We start from the raw sequence: 27847 nt of genomic DNA, 5'->3' as shown, positions 1-27847 counted from the left end.
GACACCCACTAAAAGCTTGATTTCAGTGTGTTTTCAATATTGTTTATTTCCCTCTCAGTCGTCTTCCTTTGGATGTGGATACACCGAGTCAGGCGTTTGCGGAAATTGCCGCTCAGCAGGATGTAGAGAAAGGGGTTGATTCCACTGCTGGCATAGCTGAGGCAGATAGAGAGGTAATAGCTCACGTAGAAAGTCAGCGTTGGCTGTGCCATCTGCAAGTTTACCAGCTGAATCACATGATAAGGTGTGGCGCTCAGGACAAACACCCCCACCAGCACCAGGACCATTCTCGTCAACTTCAGAACCCTTTGCCTGGGAATGCTAGGGTTATAGCTGCAAAGGACACATCAGGAGAGAAGTGAACATATAGACCAGGGTAATAGGAAATGAGGAGAAAATGATTTCTTAGAAATTTTAGTATGATTTCTAACAGTTTTTCAGTGGAATGTACATCTTTAAAAAACTTACCGGGCATATAGGATGAATTCACTATTAAATACTCAATAGTTAAGATTTATATTTTGACAAAGCCATAAGTAACATGGGCCAAATGGAGCTTTCTCCCAGGATGCTATAACAACCAGGATGTGGGGGCATGTTCTGTCACCTGGAAGGCATGCTTTTCCCTATGGTTACTACTATCCCAATGCCTCACCTAATGGTCTTCCCATGCTACGGCTGGCAAAACTACTCCCAGGCCATGCCCTGCCTCTTGGCTGGGGTGACCTTTTCTTGAGGCCCCACTTTTCCTTGCAACTCCTTCAGGAGGAAGAGATGAACCATTCCTTTCCTTGCAGTAAGTACAGTAGTCATTTGATCAGTGCCACGACTGCCTACCATGCCTGCTCCAACAAACGATGTTGCCCCAGGTGAAATTACTCCTAGTTATGGCTCTGCATTTAGATACTCAATTGAAAATTTCTCTAAGTGGATGTTACTGATGACTACTCTTGAGAGCAATGGTCTCTGACTTGGAGATGATAATTTAAAAATATTGCATCTTCCTGACTGAGGCTACTGCTTTAGCCCATATACCATACTGTCATATATATTTATACGATACCATGCCATACATACGTATGTATACATATGTATGGCAACATGGTATCATAAATATATGGCACAAACACATATAATACACAAGACTTTTAGGGCACATATACATATATATATATGTATATACCTATATACATACGTGTACATACATACATACCTATCCTAAAAGTCTTAGTGCAGTTTTGAGCTTTAATAGTTTGAAATGGTACCATCTTTTGGAATATTTTTATGTTTGTGTGTGTATATATGTGTGTGTGTTTGTGTTGGTAGGTGGGAGGGGTGTTCTATCAGTAATTAAGGTGGGACTTTCTTTTACTTTTTTCTCTTTTAGTACTTATTTAATCAAGTGCCTTTGATGAGTCTGGCCTTTGTTTCCTTGATTAGATTGGGAGTCTTTGATGACTTGCTTGCCTCAAGGGAAAGCCTAGTTTACATGGATTTGAGTCACATGTTTGTGACATTTTTAGGTCACATGGGTTTGAGTTGCATGTTGTGATGCCCTCTGACCCTGAACAGGATGTATAAACTCAAAGGTTGGCGTTTTTCCTTGGGGCTCTCACTCATTGGAGGGGTGTTGATTTGGAGACTCTGGGCAGTCGTTGTTAAGAGCCCCCTGGCTTTGAAGAAACCCAGATGTTTTGTTTAGGGGGCTCTCACTCATTGGAAGAGTGGCGTGGGACTCTGGGCAAGCCGTTGTAGCTGCCCTCCAGCTTTGCTAACCCAGATGTTGGTTTATATTTGGTCTGTTTATAATGTATGTTTGTAATTTGTTTGTATTTGCTCTGAAGTTCAGGTTGCTGGCTTTTCCTCCTGAACTAAGTGAGTTATATTTGTATGTGTGATTAAAGTGAGATTGTTAACCCCTTAAAGTTACTTTTCTTAGTAAAGCAGATCAAAAGAACCTGTGCTGGAAGCTCTTGTTGCTGGTCTTATTTGGTCTTATTGGGTCTTACACCCCACAATAGCTGCTAACCAAATTGTTGTTACAGGGGTGTGTGTGTGCGCGTGTGCGCGCGCGCGCGTGTGTGTGCAGAGACAGAGAGACTGAGGGAACTTGACTTCCTGAGTGAGTAAATTTCCTCTATCAATGTAGGTTAGCAACTTCTTTGCAATATATAATTTATAGTGTTAGAGGAATTCCTAGAACACAGTGAGTAATTAAGTGACTTGTTCAAGGTCACACAGCCAGTGAGTATCAGAAGCAGGACTGGATCACAGGTCTTCTTAGCTTCCAGGACAGTTCTCTATTCACTATATACTACCCTTCCCTCCCTCCCTCCTTCTCTTTCTCTCTCCCCCCCACCCTTGTCTGTCTCTCTCTCTCTGTCTCTCTGTCTTTCTCTCTCTGTCTCTCTGTCTTTCTCTCTCTGTCTCTCTGTCTCTCTCTCTGTCTCCATCTCTGTCTCTCTGTCTCTCTCTGTCTCTCTCTGTGTCTCTCTCTCCCTCCTTCCCTTCTCTCATATACAGATATGTAATATATGTACTCATGTCCATATACATATTATACACGCATATATACACTCATTTAAAATGACATTTATGTATGAGGATACATGAAGATTCATTAACCAAAAAGATAACGAAGTAGACTCTTACCATCCTGCTTTCTTGTTTTGTTGGTACATCTCCCAGGTGTAACATAAAATTAAAATATAGCACACCAAAATCAAAGGCAAAGGGAAAAAAAATGTTGTTATGGTCAAATAAAGTGTGTACCTGTAAAGCAAAAAAAAAATAAAGAGAATGGATACCACACTGTGACACCGGACTGAGAATTTACTCAATAGTTTATAGCACATCATGTTTCTTCTGACTCAGGCAAAAGTATGAATGCATTGTCTAAGAGGCTTCATGTATGTTCCTACACGAACAGACCCAGGGACATCTTCCAAGTATCAGCTGAGCAAGATGAACAGGGGTTCTTAACGTTTTGTATGTCTTGGACCTCTTTGGCAGCCTGCTGACCCCCTTTCAAAATGTTTTTAAACGCTTAAAATTTCAAAATGCATAAATTTTAAATGCATAAAATTTCAAAAAAAATTCAAAAGAAACCAGAGTTTTGTTACAATAAAGATGTAATTTTCTTCCCCATTCAAGTTTATGGTCTGCCTTAACCCACCAGAGAGGGAAATGGCAACCCACTCCAATATCTTTGCCAAGAAAACTCTATGGACAGTATGGTTCATAGGGTCATAAAGAGTCAGACACCACTAAATGACCAAAGAACAATATCAACTTACTGTCTCCTCTGGCAGATCTGTTCCCTGACTGCCTCCTTTTCTATTCCCAGCACTTAGCACAGTGCCTGGCAGATAGAAGGCCCTTAATGTTTATTGCTTGATTGATCATGGGGGAAATGGTTGCATCATATTGAGGGACAAGCCTGTAAATGACAAGTTTTCACCTTCTCTCTCTGCTCAGGAGGTTGCTTACTTTGTTTTGTCATGAGATCAAATCATGGTTTAAGTTCCAGAGTGAAAGGAGCAGATAGAATCAGAAGCAGAGGTAGCTACCAGAACAAAATGCCTCTCTTTTCCATTCTCATTTCTTCCTTTTATCAAGCTCATTACCTACATTTGTTAAATTTCTCTTGTTCCTGCTGTCTTTCAGGAGTTTTTAGAAATTATCCTTAGTTGCTCATCTGTAAAATAAGCTGTAGAAAGAAATGACACACTACTCCAGTGTCTGTGCCAAGAAAACCCAATTTGTGGAGTGCAAAATAGTGTAGAAATCACTTTAAATATCAAGTACTCGATCTCACTGCCAAGAAAGAGACATGACAGCCAAATACGATGTCCATTAAAGGGAGGGGGAAACAAGTCTACAGAAAGCTAGTCAAATGACGTAATTAGTCCACTAATAGTTGGACACAACTTAAATGCCTGATTAATACTAACTAAAATGGTCACATAGCTCAGAGGCAGAATTTGAACCCTGGTCTCGAGTCAGTATTATCTAGATATAGACTTCAAATCAAAGCAGCCCACTAGTGCTCTCCTGATCTTGATTGCTGCATGCCAGTCTGGCTAATCTAGTGTGTTGCTTTAAAGCAAACATTTTAATATATTCTAAATCATTTTGGTACCATCTTAAATTCAGGCTCTTTTATAAAGGTTACCAAATGTGCAGGCCCTCCTCCACCCAAAATGAAAGTGTCCAATTGATTGTGGAAAGCAAGGAGATGAGAGGAGAGGAGTGTGCTGAGTACCTCGAGAGGACCCTCTCCAATGCTGCTCACTCACAGACAAGTGGGATGAAGTACTTGACAACTTAATTCAACTTTATTTTCTCTAAGTTTTAACAACTTACCAAAGCACATCATCAGGAGATGCTAAATCGAAAGCACAACTTTCAAAACCATCTTTGAATTTGATGACTTTCGAGTAGATCCAGACAGGCAACATTAGAGCAAAGGAAGCTACCCACAGGCACAAATTGATGCGGATGGTCTTCGACCTTGTCCTCAAACTGGTAAGCCTAAATGGCTGGACGAGAGCCAAGTACCTGTAAAAAACCGGTTTGAGAAGGGTTTGTGAACAATCAATAAATGCTCTGAGCTCTGAGGATGAAAGGTTCATGATAAGAGTAAATTATTAGTATTACTATTCTCTCTGAAGTGCAACTCTATCATGGTGAAGGAAAGTAATACTTTTCAAGAGATGGGCTGCACCTTTAGAGACAACACCTTTTCAGTCTGGAGGTCTGAATAAACCACTCAAACAAATAACTGCCACTACAAATAAGAGTGAAAATGATAAAAAAAAAATCTTAGACTGAACTTTACCTTCACAGGGTTGTCCTTTATAGATATTCTCTAAAAATTAGATTCTGATCAGGGATTTCCTTCCGGAGGAAGTGTCCCTACTATATTCAAGAGGATCCACTTCTGAGCACAATTATATTGGTGGAGAGAGTTGCAGTTTTTTGGTTTTGTTTTTGTTTCTTGGAGAAGGGTACTGGAAAATGCCATGGAAGAATGAATAGTTATGTTTAACTCCATAATTTCCTTTATCCATAGAATCACAGAATTTGAAGGTCAGAACTTTAGGGACCATTGAGTTTTTCCCATACCTGGGAAAAAAATCTCTGCAACATGCTTGATTCATAGCACCTTTCCCTCGCTTGAATACAACCAGCGAGGTGGAGGGGGGCATCCACTCCCTCCCCTCTTTTGGATAGCTAATTTTTGAGATGTGTCACTATGTAGATAATTGCAGCTTAGAGAAGTTGAACAGTTTGTGGAAGGCAAAATAGTGTAGACATCACTTTAACTAGCAAGCATGAGATCTCCTCGTGAAGGAGCCAAATACAATGCCAATTAGAGGGAAGGGGAAACAAATCTACAGAAAGCTAGTCATGTTAATTTAATTAATTAATCTAGATAAAACTAAGAACACTTATAGATACAATTGGAAGTAGGAAAACAAATAGATTCAAAATGTACCAGATTTGCTAGAATTTCTATAGTGATCTGTTCTCACCATTGATGACAAAGGAACCAACAGAGTTGTACTCTAATACCTCGGTACCATATGTGCTATATAAAGAAGTGATAATACTCTTAAGAATATGAATTTGGGAAGAACACCTGCTTCTGACTAGATACATACAGAAGAAAATCCATGCTGGAGTTGAGACAGTCTTAAAGACACTTTGGGATGGATTGTTGAAATATTTCAAGGGGAGGAGGAAGAGTCTAAAAGATAATGAGAAAAATTTTAAAAGGCAACTGAGAAGCAGAAACTAGTGACCAATATATTTACTTTCTTTATCTATGAGAGATTTTAAAGACTATTTTGCAAATATATAGAGGATCTCTTTGAAGATAATATGCAAAAGAAACAAAAAGGCTTTTGCAGATGATTTCCCATCTCAGACTATATTTTCAGAGCAACACAATTGAATGATTAGAATAGAGCATGCGAAATCCCACTGTCTTTTGTTTGTTGATTATTTTAAAAAATACATTTGATGTGGTAATATAAAACCTGGTCTCCAAGAATCTCCTTCAACAAGGTGTTTCCCATGCATGTGTTAAGATCACATAAGATTCCTTGATAGATGCCATTGTAGTAACAATTTTGTTTACTGTTTTTTCCATTACCACTACTAAGTGAGGCATGAAACAGGGAAGGATATACTTGCCAAAGGTGTTTTGCTAATGTCATGAATGGCAGAGCACAAATGGAAAAAGAATTTTCTTTAGATGGGGAGGTACTACAGATGATTCTCTTAGTGGATGGAATCGTGCTGTTTGCATCAAGCCTCAAAGTATACCATATCCTATACCCACTTTATTGATGTTGCGAGCTCTGGGTCCACTAATGCCCCTCCCTTTGCCAAAAGTTCTCTTTTCCAATGCAAAGACTACGGAAGGTTCAGAAAATGTCGATTTTTATAAATAATATAAGCTTGAGATCATTGAAGCACTGTACAATTTCCCAAGTAGAGTTTAGCTTGCGCTTCTGTGCAATTATTGGTCCAGCTCATAATCCTTCTATGGTATCTGCTCATATACGTAGTGGGGCAGCTAGGTGGTGCAGTGAGTAGAGAACCGGCCCTGCAGTCAAGAGGACCCGAGTTCAAATCTGGCCTCAGACACTTGACACATGTGTACTAGCTGTGTGACCTTGGGCAAGTCACCTAACCCCAATTGCCCTGCCTTCCCCCCTCCAAAAAAATAAAAATCAAGATATACGCAGTGAGGGACTAACTCATCTAGCAGTGTGTGCTAATTTGGGCAATATATTTTCCTTGTCCACTTGCTTTTTCCTATGGAAATTACTAGGCTAAACTCTTTTGCATGGCCATGGATTTCATTAAAAAGGATTTATTTGAACACACCCAGCAAAGGGAAACAGCTGCATGTGAGAAGCAAGAGGCACATGCAGTTGATCACGGTTGTTTATTATTGATTTTGGTGGATCATTAATGCAGATGTTAGAAAAGAAATGGAAGCAGAAACAAATCCCTATGTGTGTGAAATTGGTGTATAGGGCAATTCATGCATGGTTGTTGAGACAGAGAGAGGGGGGGGGAAGAGAGAAAGAGAGAGAGAGAAAGAGAGAGAGAGAGAGGTGGGGGGAGTGACAGAGAGACAGAGAATTCTGGGAGACAGATACCATTGCCAAAGCAGACATGTAGGCTGACACATTTTGACTCTGTTAATATCCAAAATAGTTAGGATCGCATGTGGGGATGTGGGGCTTTGGGAATTAGTGAACTTCTAAATAGTGATACTACTTCTAGGGATCCAAAGTTGCATAGGAAAGTGTTCCTGGTCCAAGATCCCTCAGTCTTGCTTCATATCAACTTAATAGTTTGACCCTAAAAATAAATCTTGTGACTAAAGTGGTGACTTTACAGGATCACAGATTTAGAGTTTTAGACCTCGCATGTCTGTCTACTCCACATAGTTGCCAAAATGATTTTCTTAGATTAATTTGCTCTGCCTCTCTCCCTGCCCCCCCACCACTACCACTGAATAAACTCAGGTGGGGTCTCATAACCTTTTGGATCAAATACAAACTTCTATGCTTGTCATTTAAAACTCTTCACAACATTAATCCCCTCTATGTGCTCTCTGGAACAGCCATACTGTTCTGCTTACTGCTCTGTACATACATGACTCTTTCTCCTGTCTATACACATTTTCACTGACTGTTCTTCATGTTTGGAATATACTCTCTTCATTTGTACCTTTAGATTCCCTAGTTCACTTCAAAACTCATCTCAAGTGACAACTTTTAAATGAAGATGTTCCATATTCCCTCATCTTCTAGTATCCTTCTTCGCTCAAATACCTTGTATTCTGTATATGTAGCATGGGAATGGCAAATGGTACCTCATTTCTTGGGTACTATCTCTCTCTGAGATGGTTTATTTACCCTAGTAAAAAAGCTGGTAGTTCCAGAGGGTGAGCCTTAATGCAATAAGTCACTTTCAGGTTTCGATGTAGAAAAGTTATATATTTAGTACACAACTGTAACTCCTGAGCCCCCATTGGTTTACTTCCCATTTAAATAAATCAACAACAAGACACCTTTAACTCTTAATCATAATGCATTTACAAAACAAGAAGGCAAAAACAATAATAATCCTAACATAATAGTCTATCTACAAACCTAGTTCACATTTTTCCACCAATTCACATAATGTCCACTGGAGAGAGTGAACAAAAATTTGTAGAAAATCTAGGATGGAGGCATATGAGTAGGGAAATCCATGTTCCCAGTACAACTTAATTCTGAACTGCTATCCTTGATGTCCTTAATAGGAAACAGTCTATACTACATGTCATATGCTGAGCATAGCTATTCCTCTTCTGGGTCTCTTCTCCATCCTTCTGGTGCAGAGACACTTCTCCAATGACTAGTACTCTTAAGCCAGTACAGCAGTTTTAAGCTGTCTTAGTGGAAGCAGAAACCTTAAGCCTGGGGTCTTCAGGGCTATTCAGATCTTCCCCCTTGGCTATACGCTGAAGGAGCATTAGTTCTTTCAGAAAAACAATTTCCTCAAATCTGGAAACTGGAGAGCTAGGGGTTTTCCTCTTTTATGTAGCATGGGCTGTAATTGGCAGTGATGAGTAAAGTAGACAAACATCTGAGAGGTTTCCTACTTTTCAACCTCTAAGAAGGAGTAAAGGGCAATTCAGGCTAGCCTTTCCCTTCCCCAGGTAGCTCTGTAAACAGCAGAGGATTTTCCTCTCCTCTGTTTAGCTTTTAAGAGCAGCAGAGATTTCCTCCAGTCAGATCACTTCCCAGCAGGTGTAGAGGCTGTCTTCTTCCACTCAACAGGACTTAGCTCTAACTGGGGGTGGGGACTCTGTGGCCCTCTAGGTCCTCAAGTGCAGTCCTTTGACTGACTCCAAGCTTCACAAAACACATCCCCTTAATAAAAGCATTTGTTCTGTAAAACTGGACTCAGTCAAAAGGTCACACCCAAGAACCTAGGAGGTCACATATGGCCACAGGGTCCCTGCCCCTGTCAAAGCAATTGTTCTTCTCTTTTTCATTTTCTGCTTAGCTTCTGCTTCTCCTTAGTTCTATTTCTATATTGCTTTTGTGCTATGCTTGATTGGGCCACAATAGGTCCCTGCCCAAACTCCCCTTAATGGCTGTATTTTGGGCCCTCTTGGCTTAGAGTGGATGTCAATGGTAACTGTTTCTCTTTGGAATGGCAAACGTGATGGTCTTCCCCTCCCACCTTGATTTTTTTTTTCTTTTTTCTAATAAAAGGGGCCATCCCTGGACTTACTTCTTAAAGATGCCTATTCACTGAATGGACATTACCTCACTCTAAGTGAGTACATGAAAAGGCCTGGGCCTAAAAGGGCCAGCGTTTTCCATTGCATCCTGGGCCATCTCCAGTCATCCTGGTGAATATCAGGTCACTGGATCCAGATGGTTCTGGAGGAGAAAGTGAGGCTGATAACCTTGCACAGCCCTCCCTCACTCAAATCAAAGTCATCTGCAAGTCATGTCATCATTTCACTGATGTCATGGTCCTCTCCAAAACCAAAGGACAACAATTCTAGTTGTTAACTCTTGCATCAAAGCAAGGTTAGCTAGTATAATATGACTCCTCTCTACCTTAGGATGAAATTCACATTTCTGTAATACATAGCATGGACAGGCAATCTAGAATTGTCCCCTAATTACCAAAAAGTTATGGTCATCTGAGTTTCCCACTATAAACTTCAAAGTCTGAACAACGGTATAAATATAAATGAGCTGCTGGGAAAAAAGACATTTTGGCCATCTTTCCTTCAGTATGTACTTTTTTTCTCTTATGGGCTGCTTTTGTCAGTGTTTCTCACACACATTTTTTTCTTCCTCTTTCAATAAATATATACAAATAAGAAACCACCTCATTTGTGTTATGTATATATGTTTGCATATACATGTATATATACATATAAACACACACATTTGCATTTGTATATGTTGTATCTCTCATTAGAATATGAATTTCATGAGGGCATCATGTCTTTGTATCACCAGCACCTAGCAACACAATGTCTCACACAAAATAGGTGTGTAATAAATACTTCTTAATTGGTTGATTGATTTATAGGATATTTAGTCCAACTCCCTCATTTTAAAAATGAGGAAAAAGAGGCCCAAAGAAGTGAAATTATTTGCCTAAGGTCATTTGTGTTACAAGTGACATAAGTGGGATTTGAGCTGAGGATCCTCTAACAAGTCTGGTGCTTTCTCTAATGTATCACATTACCTCTTTAGTATAGGCCTTTGACTAAAGAAGTAGGTAAAGACTATTGCATATTCTTATTTTGCTAGACATATACATAAGTCTGACTGTTAGTATAGGGAGAGAAGAACATTGTCAGATTTTGATGTAGCTCATCCTCCTATTGGAAATGCCACGGCATCAAGGGGAAACAAATGCAAGTTCTATGATCAATTAGTCTGGGCTCTGAGATCTGTCAGTGGCAATCAACTGGTTTGGGAGCCTTGTTCCAAAGAATGTTTGCTCTAGACTATGGCTTCAGATGTTCCAGATAACTTATTCATAAAGGCTGCCTTTGCTGAAAAGAAGGGCTACACATTTTGTTTTCCTTCCAAATGTCCTGGAGGCAAATAAGATGAAAATCAGGATGTTAAAACTTTGGGAGCTATGCTACAGTACAATGGCTTCTGTTTATTATTGAAATATTTCACATTGGCAGTTATGGACTTGTCCCTAATCATGGAAAGAAAAATTAAAGAACTACTTGAAACACTTAAGTTTTATGATCCATTAAATTGACAGCCATCAAAGTGGTTTAAATATATAATTGAAAAGGTTTATTGATCACATTACTGAAGCTATAAAAACCAACCATCAAGAAGAGCTTAGTAATTTACATAGAAACCACTATTTCTCTTTCAAAAACTCAGGAGAGCATAGATATTTCTTTATATATTTTTGAGAAATTTGCAAGCGTGTTATAAGGTAGGGGTTCTTAACTTGGGTTTGTCAATTTGTTTATAAAGATATTTCAATAGCCATATTTCAATATAATTAGTTTCCTTTATAATCCTATATATTTTATTTTATGCATTTAAAAACATGATTCTGAGAAGGGGTCCAAAGGCTCTGTCAGACTACCAAAGGGGTCAGGAAGTTGTGGGTTTAAATTCTGCCTCAAATACTTATTTGATGTGTGATTATGAGAAAGTAACCTAATCACACCCAGTTTTTTCACTTGTAAAATGAGGGGGTTGGACTCAATGGACTCTAAAGTCCTATCAGCTCAAAATCTGTGATCCTTTGATCATCAAGGGCTCCTTCCCAACCTAGGGTACAAGCGGCTTGAGAAGTTACAAGATTTTCAATGTACTTTTAGAGAAGAAAAATTAATCTCTTTATTTTATTTCTTGTGTGCATGTGCATCATGAACACTCTAAGTTGTTTTCTTTCATATTGAATAGTGGTAATGGGGAGTTTAATGAAAACCAGAGAATGGGTGGAACAAAAAAGGTTGGGGACCCTTAATCTATGAGAATTTACAATCCATAGTGTCACAGGTTACCCTTAAACAATTTGGTTTAAAAATAAAACAATCTGGGACATTGTAGATACAGATGAGAACATCAAAGTGTCTGATCGTCTTAACTATGGATTAAGTAAATTCTTGCTCCAATTTGTAACAAGCACAAGAGAACAAAAAAACCATTTCACATTAAGAACTGGGCTCAGAAAGACTGCTGTTCCAGGTAGCAGAACAAAAATGGAAATACCTCCCTGAAACATGTGGCAAAATGTGCAAAGATCTTGCACTCTGTTTTTTTCTAGTACACATTAAACATCACTGGCTGTGCGATTCTGTTTTGGAAGTTCTCTGTGAATATCAACTGAATGGCTTGATAAAACAAATGTCCTTTTCTAGGAGACTGTAATCTGCATTTGGAACTCCTTGGATGTTAGAGAGAGAAGAAGGATAACTGTATTTCTTCTTGTGTAAGAAAGGGACTCACATTTTAATTGGATAAAGAGATGCAATGGAAGCAATCAGGGGAGCCCTCGCTGACCAGCTCTGACCACAATACAATGGATATTTCCATACCTGGAAATTACCTGGTAAACTAGAGTTTTGGAATCACTGAGAGCTCCAGGTGACTGCTAGCAGGCGGTGAGCCCTTTAAACTCTAAAATATTTCTTGAAGGACAATATCACCTCTAACCCAAGAATTAACCATGTTCTGGCTTGTCAGAAGATACAGATCTTGAGGAAGATGTTCAGATAGTGCCAATCTGAAGTGAAGGTGAAATGCTTGTTTAAAAGTCTTACAAAGTGTTTCATGTTTCAATATTTTAGGAAAGTAAAATAAAAGTTATGGGTTATTTTTTGATGTTTTAAGTTTTTGTCAATGTAAGCTGTATCAGTAAGGCAATAAACACAACATCAACGATAATCGTGAATATGCCTATGTAGTTCTGTATCGCAAAGTATGACTCTCCATATAGAGGGCAAAAGAAGTATAGCAGTTATTCAGACAACAGAGAATCATATCCCATAATGAAATGTTCAGCTCCCGTAGCCAGTTAGCCTACCTTATGATAACAGCAAGGAACTTAAAACACCATATCACAGCCTGGAGCCTCGCCATCCCAAAACCATCCACCCTCACCACTAGGGTCTTCCCAAAGACAAACTCACAGTACAGCTAAGTCAGCCTGTTCAATTCTAACAATCATGAGGGCGGCCATTAGCAGCCATTAGCAGCTGTAACTGCTCTCTCTCTCTATTTCCTGTGACATAACTTCCTTTTCCTGTCAGGAAACTCCTCCCACCACATGTGACTTAGGCTTCCTGTGACATAAACAGGTTACATGGTCTATTAATGGGTGGGAAAGATCTTCAAATCTAAATTGCTACTACACAAGCTAAAGAGTCTTTTGTATTTGAAGCATTTCTTTTGTGTAGAGGAATAAATAGCTGTCCTTTGTCACATCTACCTTGTATATGAAATATCTTTCTAGTAAGGACCCTGATAATTTCTTCTGGAGAGACCCTTAGGCATGAGTCAAATGTAAACTTCAAGAGATTTTTCCCTGGGCTCCAAGGTGGGGGAATAAAGAGCCAGAGAATACGAGAGAAAGATCTCAATCCCTGCCTATAGAAGTCAGACTCTCCTTGGGCTGAACCTAGAGCTGAGAATCCTATAGTAGGAAAAGGAAGGGACTACTTGGACACAGCAGGTATTGTTAAAGAGGTTTTCAGGAAGGAGACAAATTGACATTCCTAAGGTTAATACTTTCCTTCCTACCTGTTTCTGGTAGCAACAAGATGTTCTTAAATAATGATGATAGAAATGGATTTATATAGCACTTCAGTGTCTATGAAGCATGTCACATTAATTACATTATAACATATTATTTGTATAGACATCTAGGTGGCACAGTAGATAGAGAGCTAGGCCTGGAGTCACAAAGACTCATCTTCATGAGTTCAAATCTGACCTCAGACACTTACTAGCTGTGTGACCCTGGGCAAGTCACTTAACCTGGTTTGCATCAGTTCCTCATCTGTAAAATGAACTGGAGAAGAAAATGGCAACCCGGTCCAGTATCTTTCCCAAGAAAACCCCAGATGGGGTCACAAAGAGCCAGGTACTACTGAAATGACTGAACAATAATAACAATATTATTTGAGCCTTATAACCTCCAGTCAGTACTACAGATATCACCTCCATTTTAGAGATGAGGCTTACAAACAGGTACTGTGTGAGGTAGGATTTGAACCCAGGTCTTCTTGGCTTCAAGAACAGCATTCAGTTGAGAAACTGGTGATACTTAGTCCCCATTACTTGGAACTATTTTGCTATTAGTGGTGATGGATTGTATTTAGGGCATTAACTATCTTCAGTTATTTGGAAACACTGGCTTATTGGAGGCTTCCTGGATCTCATCTAGAAGAGCCCTGCTCCACATTTACTTATATTTTTCTGTAACCAAAAGAATTTGGTGATCCCATCATGTAAAATCCCTGCATATCACCCTGGATGCTTTGAGCCCACTACATTCTCTCATCCTGTCCACTTTGTGACTGAAAATACAATTTGTGGGTCTGGGTTACAACCTGTGACCTTGGAACAAGACAAAGCTAGCTGGCCTGCATCAGACTTGGACCTATGACCCTGGCTTCGTTAGCTCTGTACTCAAGCAAACTAGATGTAGACATGAGAGTACTAATTACTATTTAAGCTATTAAATTATGGAGGAAAATGCACTTTTTATATTTTTAGAATTTTTTTTCAGAAACGTGGTAAGAGAGTAAATATTTGATGTTAACATGTTACTCACCCCCAATTAACTCCCCATTACCTGTAGGACCAACATAAAACCATCTGTTTGGTTTCCAAAGCCCTTTATAACTAGGTTCCTTCCTATATTTATAGTCCGTTTGTTTCCACATTACCTGCTTGTACTCTATGATCCAGTAACCCTTGTTTCTTGGCTATTCCTCAGACCCTACACTCCATCTTCCAATTCTGTGTATCTTCCCTGGCCATTCCTTGTGGCTGCAATGTTTTCTTTCCTCATCTCTGTCTCCTAGCTTCCCTGACTTTCTTCAGGTCCCAGATAAAATCCTATTTTCTGCAAGAAGCCTTTCCAGACCCCCCTTCATTCTGGAGCCTTCTCTCTGTTGATTAGCTCTAGTTTTTTTTCTGATAATATCTTGTTTGTACAAAGTTCCTTGCAGGTTCCTCCCCATTAGACTGTGAACTCCTTGTGAGCAAGGATTATTTTTTTATTTTTCTTTGTATTCCCAGGACTTAATATGGTGTGTGGTACACAGTAGGTACTTAATAAAAGCTTGTTGATTTGACTTAACATTAGAGTAAATGACCTATTCTGCCTTTGCTGGTTGCCAGGTCACACATCTGTACAAGTGCTCACCTCTTCTCCACCTCAAGGACATGCTTAGGAAGATAAATGCTAGGATACTCATAATTCAATTCAATTCTTATAAAATATGTGAAGCATCACTGAAGTTATGAGAGCAAGAACAATGCCTCTCACTTTGATCCAGTGGATTCACTGATACCCTGACATTTTGTTTATTGTTGAGGCTGTTTTGCCTCTCCTCTCTATGGGAACAGCCATTAAGACTTCGACTACAGGATATTTCTCAGTGGTTTCTGGCATGTTGTCCCTGTGGTTCCTAGCATGTGCATGTGTGGTTAGAGCAAGAACTGACTCTGTTAGGACAGAGGTGACTGTTTTGATTGTGCACCAAGTTAAATGCCCTGGAATAAGACTCTAGGTTGCTATTGGCTGCTGTAGAATAAATTTCTAATAGTGTAAACTGGCATCATTTTTACTGACAATGTGGTATCAAACTCAAAAATGGATCCTTGCTGACACATATTGACTTAGAAACCCACAAATTAACATTCTCTACATTGTATTGTATTTTTATTTTGTTAAATTTTCCAATTATATTTTAATCTGGTTCTAACCTCACTCTGGAGTTTTGTCGGCTGTTTTGATACTTCTGCTCTATAGGACCAAAGATAATCTTCTCCATGGCAGACACAAGGGTCCTATAAACATGCTCATAAACAGCTGCATTTGAAACCCAGATCTGCTTAAATATTCAGGCCCAGGATCAGTTGGCAGAATCATTTTCTCAGCTTCACTGCCAAGGGATTTTCAGATTATCTGTCTTGCTTTCTGGCCTATTTGCTTCCTCTCACTGTTACACTTAGGAGGCAGGACTATGTGAGTAGCTGAAGATTCAGGAAGAGTTCTGGTCATTTTTCCACCTTTGTTCTAGGCATTGCTTCCTTGTGGGCAAAAGTTGGTGCTCTTGTGAGGAGGAAGAGACAGAATTGCCAGGAGAAAATACAAGGGAAGTAAATGAGAATCCAGAAAATAAATATGATATAAAAACAAAAGACATCAATAAAATAATTTTAAAAAACTAAATAAAAAGTTAATGTGAAATTAAATTATGTAATTATGAAACCTGAAAAAAAACCCACCTTAACTGGGCAAGTTTCCTCCCTCAATTAGTTAATACTATAGTGAAGAGCAAAAAGAAAACAGCCCTACTATTGAGAAAATAACACCAGTTTTGCCTGTGTTTGAAAATCTCTGCTGAATGTTCTACTTGTAAAGCCAAATTCAAGTTTTCCTTATTTTAAGTCATTAATGAGGTATTTCAAAGCACATCTGCCTACCTGTCCAAACTCATTACAGTCATGATAGCACTGCATGCAAATTGGTTGCAGGTGTCCAGTGAGGTAATGATGGTGCAGAGAGGACTCCCAAATACCCACTCTCCTCCTCGGGCCCATTGATGAATAAGAAAAGGCATTCCAATGATATGGACCAAATCAGCCACAGCCAGGTTACAGATATATATGTCTGGGATAGTTTTTTTCCTAGACCTAAAACAAACAGAGAAAGATTGATGACTACTCAAAAATGCTATCTCCTCTCAAACCCATGATACCAGGGACAAACTGTCATTATCCTAGAGAACATTAAAATGGTATGCTTATTTTTAAACAGATAAAAGAAAAAACTGATTTGCATCATTTTTATTTTATTCAAAAATCTTAAAATTGGTTTAGCCATGCCACCATCTGTCATTTTCCTCCAACTCCCTCCCTCCCCCCACTCAGTCTGAATCTGTGATTTCTTGGGTATAGGAAAACCCCCTCCACTGATACACACCCACACATATACATATATACATATATATACACACATACATACATGTATATGTACACACACATATATTAACAACTCTTCTGTAGTCATGAACATCTAAGTTCTAAATTGTATCTCTGATGTAGTTACAAATCTCTGGACAAGTCACTGGACCTTACTTTCCTCTTCTCTAAAATGAGTGGGTTACAAAGAGAACATAAAAAAGGGAAAAGAGCCCACATGTACAAAAATATTTATAGCAGCTCTTTTTGTGGTGGCAAAGAATCGAAATTGAGTTGATGCCCATCAACTGGGGAATGGCTGAACAAGTTGTGGTATATGAATGTAATAGAATACTATTGTTCCATAAGAAATGGTGAGCAGATGGACTTTAGAAAAACCTGGAAAGACTTGCATGAACTGATGCTGAGTGAAGTGAGCAGAACTAGGACAACACTGAACACAGTAACAGCAACACTGTGCAATAACCAACTTCGTTAGACTTAGCTCTTCTCAGCAATGCAATGACCTACGACAATTCCAAAAGACTTATGATGGAAAATGTTATTTACATCCAGAGAAAGAACTATGGAATCTGAATCAGATTGAAGCATACTATTTTCTCTCTTTTTTTTTTCCTCATGGTTTTTTAAAATTCTGATTCTTCTTTCACAGCCTAACTAATGTAGAAATATGGAAATATGCTTAATATGATTGTACATGTATAGCCTATATCAGGCTACATGCCATCTTAGGCAGGGGGGAGGGGGAAATTTTAGAACTCAGAATCTTATAAAAGTGAATGTTGAAAACTAAAAATGAATAAATAAATTAATTTTAAAATTACAATAAGTAGGTTAGACTAGATCAGGGGTGGGGAACTTCCAGCCCTCTAGGTCCTCAAATGCAGCCCTTTGAGTGATTCCAAACTTCACAGAACAAATCCCCTTAATAAAAGCACTTGTTATGTAAAATTGGGACTCAGTAAAAAGGCCATACCCAAGGACCTAGAAGGCCACATGTGGCCTTGAGGCTGCAGGTACTAGTAGTAATGGGGGCTATTGCTAAGGACTCTAGTCCAGGCTGCAGTCCTGGACTAGATGGTTCCTAGATCCCTTCCAATTCTCTATTTGTGATCTTATGAAAGTTAAAGCTGAAAAGAGTCCCTGGTCCTGAAATAAAAAGAACTAGAAAGGCCCTTAGAGGTCATCTATTCAAATCCCTCATTTTACAGAAGAAGAAACTGAAGCCCCAAGTAGCTTTTCTGAGTTCACATAGATGGTAAGTTACAGAGTTTATACTTGAACCTGGGTAGGTCCTCTGACTCTAAGTCTAGAACATTGAGAATAACTCGCCTACGGTCAAACACTCAGGGTATGTCAAAGGCAGAACTTGATCCTTGGCCTTCATGACTACTGGGGCTGAACCTCTATTCACCTTACCATCTGCCACAGATACCCAAGTTTAGAAATGTCTTTACTGTACAGTAATTTTCATACGTGTTCAACTCTTTGTGACCCCATTTTGGGGTTTTCTTGGCAAAGATCCTGGAATGGTTTGCCGTTTCCTTCTCCAGCTCATTTTACAGATGAGGAAATAGAGACAAACAGGGGTTAAGTTACTTGCTCAGGGTCACACAGCTAATAAGTGTCTGAGGCCAGATTTGAACTTGGGAAGAGGAGTCTTCCTGACTCCAGGACTGGCACTTTATCAACTGGGCCACCTTACTGCCCCTAAGCTTAGAATGCTGGATCCAGCTAACCATATGAGCTAAGGTTGGCTAATTTCATGCTCCCTCAGGTCAGGAATTATACATATTCCTATTTCAGAGTCCTTAGTAATAGCTCCTGTTAATATTAGGTATCCTATGACTGTCCAGCAACAATAAATTATGAATTATTTGCATTTAAATTTGCCACTGTTGCAGAAGATTTATAAATTATTCACCTCCCTCCCACCCCTGAGAACTGAGACCATTCCTGTTGGTGGTTACTGTTAAAAATGAATTAAAATAGTTATTGGTAAACTTTTTCCCAACAAAATAATCTAACCCTCTGGCAAATCTTTGATAATAAACATAGAAATATAGGAAGGGAGTAAAGGTTTCTCATGAATGTGATGTGGACAGCCAGCTTTACTTTCATAGTACATCTATTAAAGAGTTCTCGGGGTGCTTACAATCACATGTGGGTTGGGGAAAGACAAGTACACAGGTTAGTATGATACAAGGTAGAGTAAGATAGGGTAAATGAGTGATCTAGGCAAAATGTCTTAGGAACTTCTAGGAGGGAGAGATCCCTGTCATCTAGGGGAGCCAGGGAAAGCTGAATGGAGGACATATATCATTTCAGTTAATCAGTCCAAAAGCATTTTTTAAAAGCTTACTATGTGTCAGGCATTGTGCTAAATGCTGTGGATACAAAGAAAGTAAAAAACAAAAAACAAACCGAAATTCCTGATCTTAAGGCTCACATTTTCTAATGTAGGAGACAATAGGCAAATAATGAGATACATGTAAGATATCAAAAGAATAATGGAAGACAGGGAAGGCATTAGAAACCAGGGGAGTAGGGAAGGGGTGAGAGCCAAGGAAAAGCCTTCTGCAGAGGGTGGGACTTGAGCTGTCTTGAAGGAAACCGGGGAAACTAAGAGGAGGAAGAGCATTGCAGGTACCAGAGTAAGCCAGTGCAAAGTCACAGAGTTGGGAGATGCTGTATTATATACAAGGAATAGCCCCCTATTCTGAGACAGTGCTTGAAGGAATGGAAGATCATTAACAGTTGGGAATGAGGAAGGGAGGGCTGGAGAGCAGAGTGAGCAAATGGCAACTATCTTAGCAAAGGCACAGAGGTGGAAGAAGGTGGAGGGAGGAGCAGTTCAGTTTCGCAGAAATGTAGAGTATGTGATAAGCAGTAGAAGACTGAAAGGTTAGATTGTGTGGAGAAACTATTACCACTGAAAACCTCCCAACCCTGGAACACGATCCCTCCTTAATAATAATAGATCACATTTATATAGCATTTTAAGGTTTGCGAAGTGCTGTATATATGTATATATATATATTTAATATGTGTGTGTATATATATGTGTGTGTGTATGTATATATATATATATATGTATATATACACATATATTCACATATAATTTCACTTGAGCCTCACAACAAACCTGTGGGATAAGTGTAGTAATAATGATGATGATGATGATGATGGTAATAACAACAATAATAGTAAAAATGCCCATTTTACAGAAATGTAGAGTAGAAACTGAAGCTGACGCAAGCTATGAGACCTGTCCAAGGCCACTTCTATAGTAAGGGTCTGATGCAGGATACAAATTCAGGTCTTCCTTATTGTCTATTACGCTACTTGGCAGCTCTTTGACTTTGCCAATTATTCTCTCTCCTCCTTCAAGTCCTCGCTTGGATGACAACTCTTCTATGAAAATATCCCTGATTCTCTCCAGCTGAAAGTGACTTCTCCCTCCTCATTTTTTTAGAGCATCATGTCTGGACCACTCTTTTGCCTTTGTCATATTCTACTTTGTATAATATTTATTTGTACATTACTAATGTACATTCCCTAATATTAAGACCAAGGGCTCCCTAAGGTTAGGAGACTTTGCACACTATCCATCTTCAAATTCACATTCTGCTAGCACTTTAAGTACAAGTATAACTATTCCCATTTTTACAGATGAGGTAACTGAGGCTCTGAGGTATAGTGACTTGACCAGTTCATACAACTAGTGTCTGTGATGGGAATAAAATCCATTTCTCCTGAATGTATACTTTCTATATTCCACTCCACTGCCTTCATCTTTTTATCCTTATTATCTAGCATAGTGTTTTTTCATATATTAGATGCTTTATGAATCTGTGCTTACTTTATTATTGAATTATTTATTATTATTATTATTTATTAATGAATTATTATTAAATACCACTATCTTAAGCATGTAGTATCATCAAAATAGATCTGGCTCCTGCCTTATGGTCTTGGCTAGGTGCAGGAATTTTGAACATTTTTTTTGGTCTAGACCTGTGGTTTTGTAGGTATGGAGATCTCCCTGTGTGGAAATATCCTCTATCCATGGTCTTTGGCAACTGGTCTATAACTTACAGTCTCATAAGACAGCTAAGTGGTGCAACGGAAAGAGTGCTGGGTCTGGAGTCATGAAGACCTATATTCAAATTCGGCCTCAGACACCTATTAGCTGTGTGACCTTGGACAAGCCACGCAACCTGTCTCAATTTCTTCAATTGTAAAATAGGGATAATAATAGTACCTTCCTTGAAGGGTTGTTATGAGAATTAAAAAAGATAATATCTGTGCTTAGCATAATGCCTGGCACATAGTAGGCATTTATTTCCTTCTTTGCTTTTCTCTTTCCTTCCTTTTTTCCTTCCTTCCTTCCTTCCTTCCTTCCTTCCCTCCTTCCTTCTTTCCTTCCTTCCTTTCTTCCTTCCTCCCTCCCTCTCCCTTCCTCCTTTCCTCCCTCCCTCCCTTCCTTCCTTTGTTGTTGGTGGGAAGTGGGAATGGGGGGTGGGGCTGAGAAATTAAGTGACTTGTCCAGGGTCACAAAACTCATCATGCGGCAAAGGCAGAATAGAGGAAGAACCTGAACCTAGCTTTTCCCAACTTGGATGGAAGCTGGCCTGCCATACACTACATTAGACTTGCTACCTCTCCTTATAGTAATATGGCTCAAGAAATAGTTATAGCACATAAATAGGGTCTGAAATCTGAGGACCAAGTAATGACCCAAATAAAATTAGCTTCTGCTCCAAAGTAGAATGATTGATGAAGGAAAGGAGGAGAAATATTTGAGTTCTACACCCAATGGCTCCTGATTTAGTTTTCTAGGACTCCCATAGCATGATCTCTACTAACAGTGGGAGGAAAGCAATGGGTAAAGATGAGGCAGAGGTAACTAGGTAGGAAGGAAGGCAGGAAGATTTTAAGACCCAGAAATAATATCATGGGCTTTACTACATATTATCTTTTATCTGGTTCTTATTCAAAGCCTTCCTAACTTAGTAGGACTTAGCAGTTTGCACTTGGCTGCCATGGCCTTCAGGGGACCAGCTTTATCATCCTCTATAATTGTATACACGTGTTCAGATTTTAGTGGAGATAGTGGTAGGTGGCATCATGTTCTGTAAGGAATAATGTATTCACATTTAAATTAAAATATAAACTTTTAGTGATTATGTTCTAATTATTGCCAATGAGATCATTGTGTCTTTCCTCTATGGTGAAAAGGCTGCTGGTTTTGGAGTCAGTGGAGCTGGCTTCAAATCCTGGCTCTGACACCTAATAGCTGTGTTACCTTGGGAAAGTCACTATACCTCTCTGAACTCATTTTCTTCATCTGTAAAATGAGGGTGTTGGACTAGATGGCCCCTAACATCCCTTTCAGCTCTAAATCTAGGATCCTATAAATAGCTGTCATTTACTGATCATTAATTATAACAATACTAGGCGCTATAGTGGATAGAGTCCTGGACATGGAATCAGGAAGACCTGAGTTCAAATCCTTCCTCAGATGTTTACTACCTGTGAGCTACTGGGCAAGTCACTTAAACTCACTGAGCCAGTTTCCTTATCTGCAAAATGAAGGGGTGGACTTGATGGTCTCCAGGATCCATTCCAGATGTAAATCTATGATCCTATTATCTGTGGCAAGAGTTATTTTTTTATATAGCTTTATTTTCATTTAAAAGAAGGAAAAAACTAAATGTAGCAAACATAGCAGAGACCCTGAATTCTGACCCTGAGAACAAAAAAACATTTCCTTAGGGATATAACAGCTCAGAGATGCCTAGGCAATAAATGCAAAGGAATCCATTCATTAAATATTTTATTATTGCAAATAACACCATGCAAAAGAAAAGCAATAGGAAAACAAATCCTGTAACCTGCTATTTATGTGTGAAACATTGTTATCATTGTGGTTTCATTCCCCACAAGGTCCTGTGTCTTTTGCATTTTGTGCACCTGCTCATTGTTGTGGGTCAAAAGAGACTTTTAGAAGGAGTGTGTGTGTTTGTGTGTGTGTGTGTGTGTGTGTGTGTGTGTGTGTGTGTATGATAAACTACAATCACGGATGAAGGGCTTACCCAATAGATAGCTTTCTTGCACATCCCAACAGGTAAATGAAGAGAAGTGGTTTTGATTTCTCAAGTTGGAATCACAGTCTAAATGTGTCGCATAGTTGACTTCCTGTTTATCACTTCTTACTAGGAGTCAAGTTCAAGGCTCTTGAATGTTACCACAGATCTGCAAATCTCTCCCAAGTTGGTCACTTTGACTCCCAAAAGTTGATTTTTGTTGTTTAAATGACAAAGACCTATAATTTCATTGGTATATTTTGAATACCCCCTGAGGTGAGATTTGAGTTCAGGTCTTCCTGGCCTCTCTGTGCCTTGGTTTCTTCATTGGAGTCCAGTGCTTTATCTGCTATACCAGCTGCCTCTGGATAGGTAGCATGGCATACTGGATGGAATGCTGGGCTTAGAGTCAGAAGATGGGTTCAAATCCCTACCTTGGACACTTACTAGCTGTGAGACCCTGGACACATCACTTAATCTCTCACAGCCTCTCATTTTCCTCATCTGTAAAGTAACACAGTTGAACTCAGTAGCCTCTAATGACCCTTGCAGCTCCAGTCTATAATCCTATGAACCTTCAGTTTATCATTATTTCAGTCCAATTCTCCATACATATTTCTAGTCTTCTTTTGATAAACACAGACATCTGTTCACAGCTTATCAATTTTTCATGTGACTTTAGGGTCTATGGTTTTTCATCTCTCTAACATAATTTACACACGCACACACACATATACATATATATATAAATTTGAAGTTTCTTTTCCCTTATTTAGATGAATTTATTATTTTTAAGTTCAGAGACAAGAATGCCTAACAAGAAAGGCTAGCCAGAATGCCTTAAAAGCATAATAGACCACTTTGTAAAAATACAGTCTTAGCTAAATACCTAACAATAAAAAAAAGAGCATTAAATTGCTTTCAAATGCTACTTGGAAGATTAAAGTATTCATTTAAAAAGATGCATTAATACTCCTTCAGCTAAAAAGGCTGGCTCTTTTCTCATGAATCCTCCATTAAATGAGGATGAGGTGAAGGAAGCAGAGATTTTAACCAGAGTAATAACAATCAATATTTGGATTCAGGTATTCTCTTAGCTAAGCAATCCTTTACTGCATTTGGAGTCATCATGCTTCTATGCGTCATTAGTTCAGCACTGATTTTTAATACAGATTCACTTTCTGTGTTTGTTGCCTTCTTCTAACCATATTTTTAGAGCCAGTTTAAGTGTAGGAGGAATAGGGAGCTGCTTACTTCTGGTGGGACAGAACGTGTCAGAAGAGCCCCCTTGGTCAAAACTATCATGCCATCTGTCTACCATGGTGGGGAATTCTGAAATTCTCCCATTAGAGAGTTAGTCTTTCCTTTAATCTTTGCAGTATTTAAGATACACCTATTAAAACTGTAAATACTCCTGAGTGAGGTAGGTCATGTGTGAATTGGCTGAGACACAGGATACTGTGTGTTTAGGAGAGGAGAAGAGATGCACACTTACTCATTGCATGACCCTGGAAAATCACTTTGCCTCAGTTTCTTCTGTAAAATAAAGGCATTGGATGCAATATTTTCTAAGGTTTCTTCTAGTTCTAAATGTATTACTATGTCTATGTCTATGTAGAAGAATATCAAAGACTTTGCTCTAACTGGCCCTTTTTATTTTTTACTATATCTAAGACTCAGGAAGACCTAAATTCAAATTCAACCTCAGGCACTGTACAAGGGTACAGCTATGTACCCTTGAGAAAGTCTGTTTGTCTTAATCCACTGGAGAAGGAAATGGCAAACCACTGCAGTATCTTTGCCAAAAAAAAACCCAATGGACAGTATGGTCCATGAGGTCACAAAGAACTGGACATGACTGAATGACTGAACAACAAATGCCCCCAAATATTCCCTCTCCTCAGTTCAGGTTGTTCATCTAATAGTCAGTCTCTATATACCAAGCTGATTCCTACCTTCATGTATTTGCTTATACTGTTCCTCAATCTGGAATGCTCTAAAGTACTTTCCTCTCTCCTTACCACCTAGATATCCTTCAAGGCCCATCTCAAATCAAATCATTCATGAATTCTACCTTGTACACTCTCTCTTTCTTGACTTCCCATTATAATATCCCTACCATTTATTTTGCACTTGTTGTTTCTCTTTGAATTGTTCTCTAATTACTTCATGTGTGTAAATCTTGACTTTTCAAGTGGATTGTGAGCTTTGTGCTGGCACTCAGTTTCTTTTTTTCCCCACATAATTGTCACTTAACAAAATGCAGAGCTTGCAGTAGGCACTTAATAATTATTGAACTGATTATGTAGCTGTTTTCAGAAATGATTTCTTTCCTTTACTTGGTATTTTGACAATGAGAAGATGGATTTTTAGTTAGTACTTCAGGTGCTACGTGCGATCAAATTCTTTGTGAGGAAATTTCTCAGGTCTTTCAACCATTGATGATTAAATAGTACATAAAAATGCTAATGGGGCAGGTTCTCTTAACAGAGGTAATAAATACACTATGACAGTCACAGTAGAACTGGGGACCGCCGGCGCTAATTTAAATCTAAATCACTGCAAAAGTAGAGTCTGATTTTTGAAATGTCACTTTATAGGTACCATTTCAGGATGTATCTATACTGAATTTGGAGTACTAGCATTTCTTGGACATCTCATGTGCTCATTTTCAGATGTGACTAAAAATTCTTCTGAAAGTCTAGAGAAGCCACTTTCTAAATAATAGCAACATTAATACTGCAGAGAAAGTAGCAGTATGAGCTGGTAAGGCATTCTGAGTGATGAGAGGGACTGGCTGGAGAAGTGAAATCTTAGGCTATTTTCATGTAATTGATTGACTCAGTCAAGGCAGGGTCAATTGGTGTGGGGAAGCTTACAGTGAATGTCTATTAATGACCCACTGCTACATAATTAGCTACACAGCAATCCAAATCAGGGGTTCAAATGAACCAGATCATCATTTAGACAGATCTATGGTCTAAACTTTTAAACGTGGGCAAAGATCCAAAGGGAATAGCAGGATGGTTGTTGTAGTAGGTCCAGATCATATCCATGGGGAAGTTAAAAGAAAATCATTCACAAGTTCACAGATTTAGAACTTGAAGAGACATTCAAGGTCATAGAATCCAGCTCCTTCGGTTTTGTAGATGAGGAACCTCAGGCTCAGAGAAATTAAGCATTTTGCCCAGGATCCCAAATCAAGTGAGTATTAGGTTTTCCTGTTTCTCACAGTCTAGTACCCTATGCACTAGACCACATTGACTTTCTCATCTCGTGTTCTGGCTAAAGTCCAGTGAAACTAAGAGGGATGAAATGGGATGAGATGGATAGGATAGGATGGGATGGGATGGAAAGAGATGGGATATGATTAGACAAGGTGGGAATTTTAGAGTTTGGAGGGAACTTAGAAATCATCTAGTACAGCCCCCTCAATTTACAAATTAAAGAAATAAAGGGACAGCTAGGTAGCGTAGTGTATAGATCCTTGGAGTCAGGAAGACCTGAGTTCAAATTCGACTTCAGATACATAACTAGCTGTGTGACTGTGGGCAAGTCACTTAACCCTGTTTGCCTCAGTTTCCTCATCTGTAAAATGAGCTGAAGAAGGAAATGGCAACTACTCCAATATCTCAGTCAAGAAAACTCCAAATTGGGTCATGAAGAGTCAGACATGACTGAAAAATGCCTCAGCAACAACAAAAAAAGAAATGGAAACTCACTGAGTTCAAGTTGTTTGTTTACAGTTGCATGGCTAGAAAGTGGTAAAACTAGGTTCTTGATAAGAGATGCTAATTTATCACAAAGCATAAGTGAACTTTAAGCTTATAAATTCACTGGGGTAGGGATGTTGCTTTCCTAAAAACTAAAAAAAATTTACAAATATAGATACTTGGCCAAGTTTTGAGCTGAGAGGAATAAAGAGAGAACCAAACGTAGTTTAACGACAGAGGTTTTGGGAATATAATGAGAAGTTAGTTTAATAAATGCAGGAGATTCTCAGTTGTTTGTGTATGTGGAGATAGTTTCTATTAAAAGAGAGAGCCAACCATCTGGTTACCTTGTATCCTCTGGAGATCAGAAGGCATCTGTTTATTTTCAGGGTATAGAGCTGATAGATCAATTCAGTTTTCTGATCTATAACTCAGATGAGGATTTCTTAGAGGGAACAATTCTCTGGTGACCCATCTTTAAAGCCTGCTAGTTTTTATGTACTTCTGGGATCATCATTGTGAGAACTTCCTCCTTGAAATCTCTCTTCATTGCCTTGGTAGGTGGTTTTTTAGGGCTGGAAAATTCATCACTCTGCAGCCAACTTTTCAGTAATGAATCTCTTCAAACTTACTTATGCTGGTCTGCAGATTCCTACATGCAATCTGTCACCTGGGCCATACTCAAAGACTTCTCAGCTTGGTAGTATTTGCCAGTTTGCAATTGGCTACCATAGCCCTTGTAGAGCCCCAGACTCAATTCCTTGCTGTAATGAGGCATGAGTTAGATAATGGTAAATTGCATAATGTTCCAGGTCAAGAATTTGTTAATGTATTAAAGATGCTTCAACTTTAACCCCTTTAGAAATTCACCAATATACCAGCGGACCCTGAATATGATTTTGCCCTCCAAAGATATATATGAGAGTCAACTAGTGTCTTAGTTGCTGTACTTAGCTGAGGCTTCATTGCCTGAAAAGTTGACCAAGTATTTTAGGAAATATTATAAAGGCTTAAACGTGCAAAGTATAATATTGTGGGAAGAAAGTCTTGCTTTGAAATCACAGCTTAACATGATTGAGAAAGAAAAGAAAAATGAGTCTTTAAATTCATTCTCATACCTTATTATAGTCAACACAATGAGAATATTGCCTACTAGGCCTGTGGAACAGAGAATTCCAATCAAGGAAGGAAGGATGATGGTCTCCGCTGTACTGATGCTCTGGTAAGAGAACTCTCTGCTTCGGGATAGGTTCAAAGGGCTGGAGGTGGTATTCCAAAAAGAAGGCTGAAATGAATTCAT

The 27847-nt window shown here is 38.9% G+C and overlaps 1 protein-coding gene across 1 annotated transcript; it reads right to left on the bottom strand.

Moving 5' to 3' along the window:
* Positions 1 to 8: 8 nt before the first annotated feature.
* Positions 9 to 27847, bottom strand: MCHR2 (melanin concentrating hormone receptor 2). Its single transcript, XM_036765887.1, has 5 exons — positions 27666 to 27847; positions 16248 to 16457; positions 4366 to 4560; positions 2653 to 2772; positions 9 to 333 (listed from the first exon to the last, which is right to left on the bottom strand). Exons 1-5 carry the CDS (start codon positions 27845 to 27847, stop codon positions 9 to 11), a joined length of 1032 nt encoding a protein of 343 aa, XP_036621782.1.

This window comes from Trichosurus vulpecula, chromosome 7 (assembly GCF_011100635.1).
Source record: "Trichosurus vulpecula isolate mTriVul1 chromosome 7, mTriVul1.pri, whole genome shotgun sequence".
Classification (NCBI taxonomy): domain Eukaryota; kingdom Metazoa; phylum Chordata; class Mammalia; order Diprotodontia; family Phalangeridae; genus Trichosurus; species Trichosurus vulpecula.
The sequence above is the reverse complement of the archived record's forward strand: the minus strand, read 5'-3'. Positions and strand labels throughout refer to the sequence as shown.

Coding starts and splice junctions, on each gene's coding strand:
- MCHR2 (XM_036765887.1), bottom strand. CDS start 27,847: ATGAATTCATTTCAGCCTTCTTTTTGGAATACCACCTCCAGCCCTTTG. Junction 16,458..27,665: donor ATTGTGTTGACTATAATAAG/GTATGAGAATGA, acceptor TGTTTGTTTTAG/GTCTAGGAAAAAAACTATCC. Junction 334..2,652: donor CAAAACAAGAAAGCAGGATG/GTAAGAGTCTAC, acceptor TGTCCTTTGCAG/CTATAACCCTAGCATTCCCA.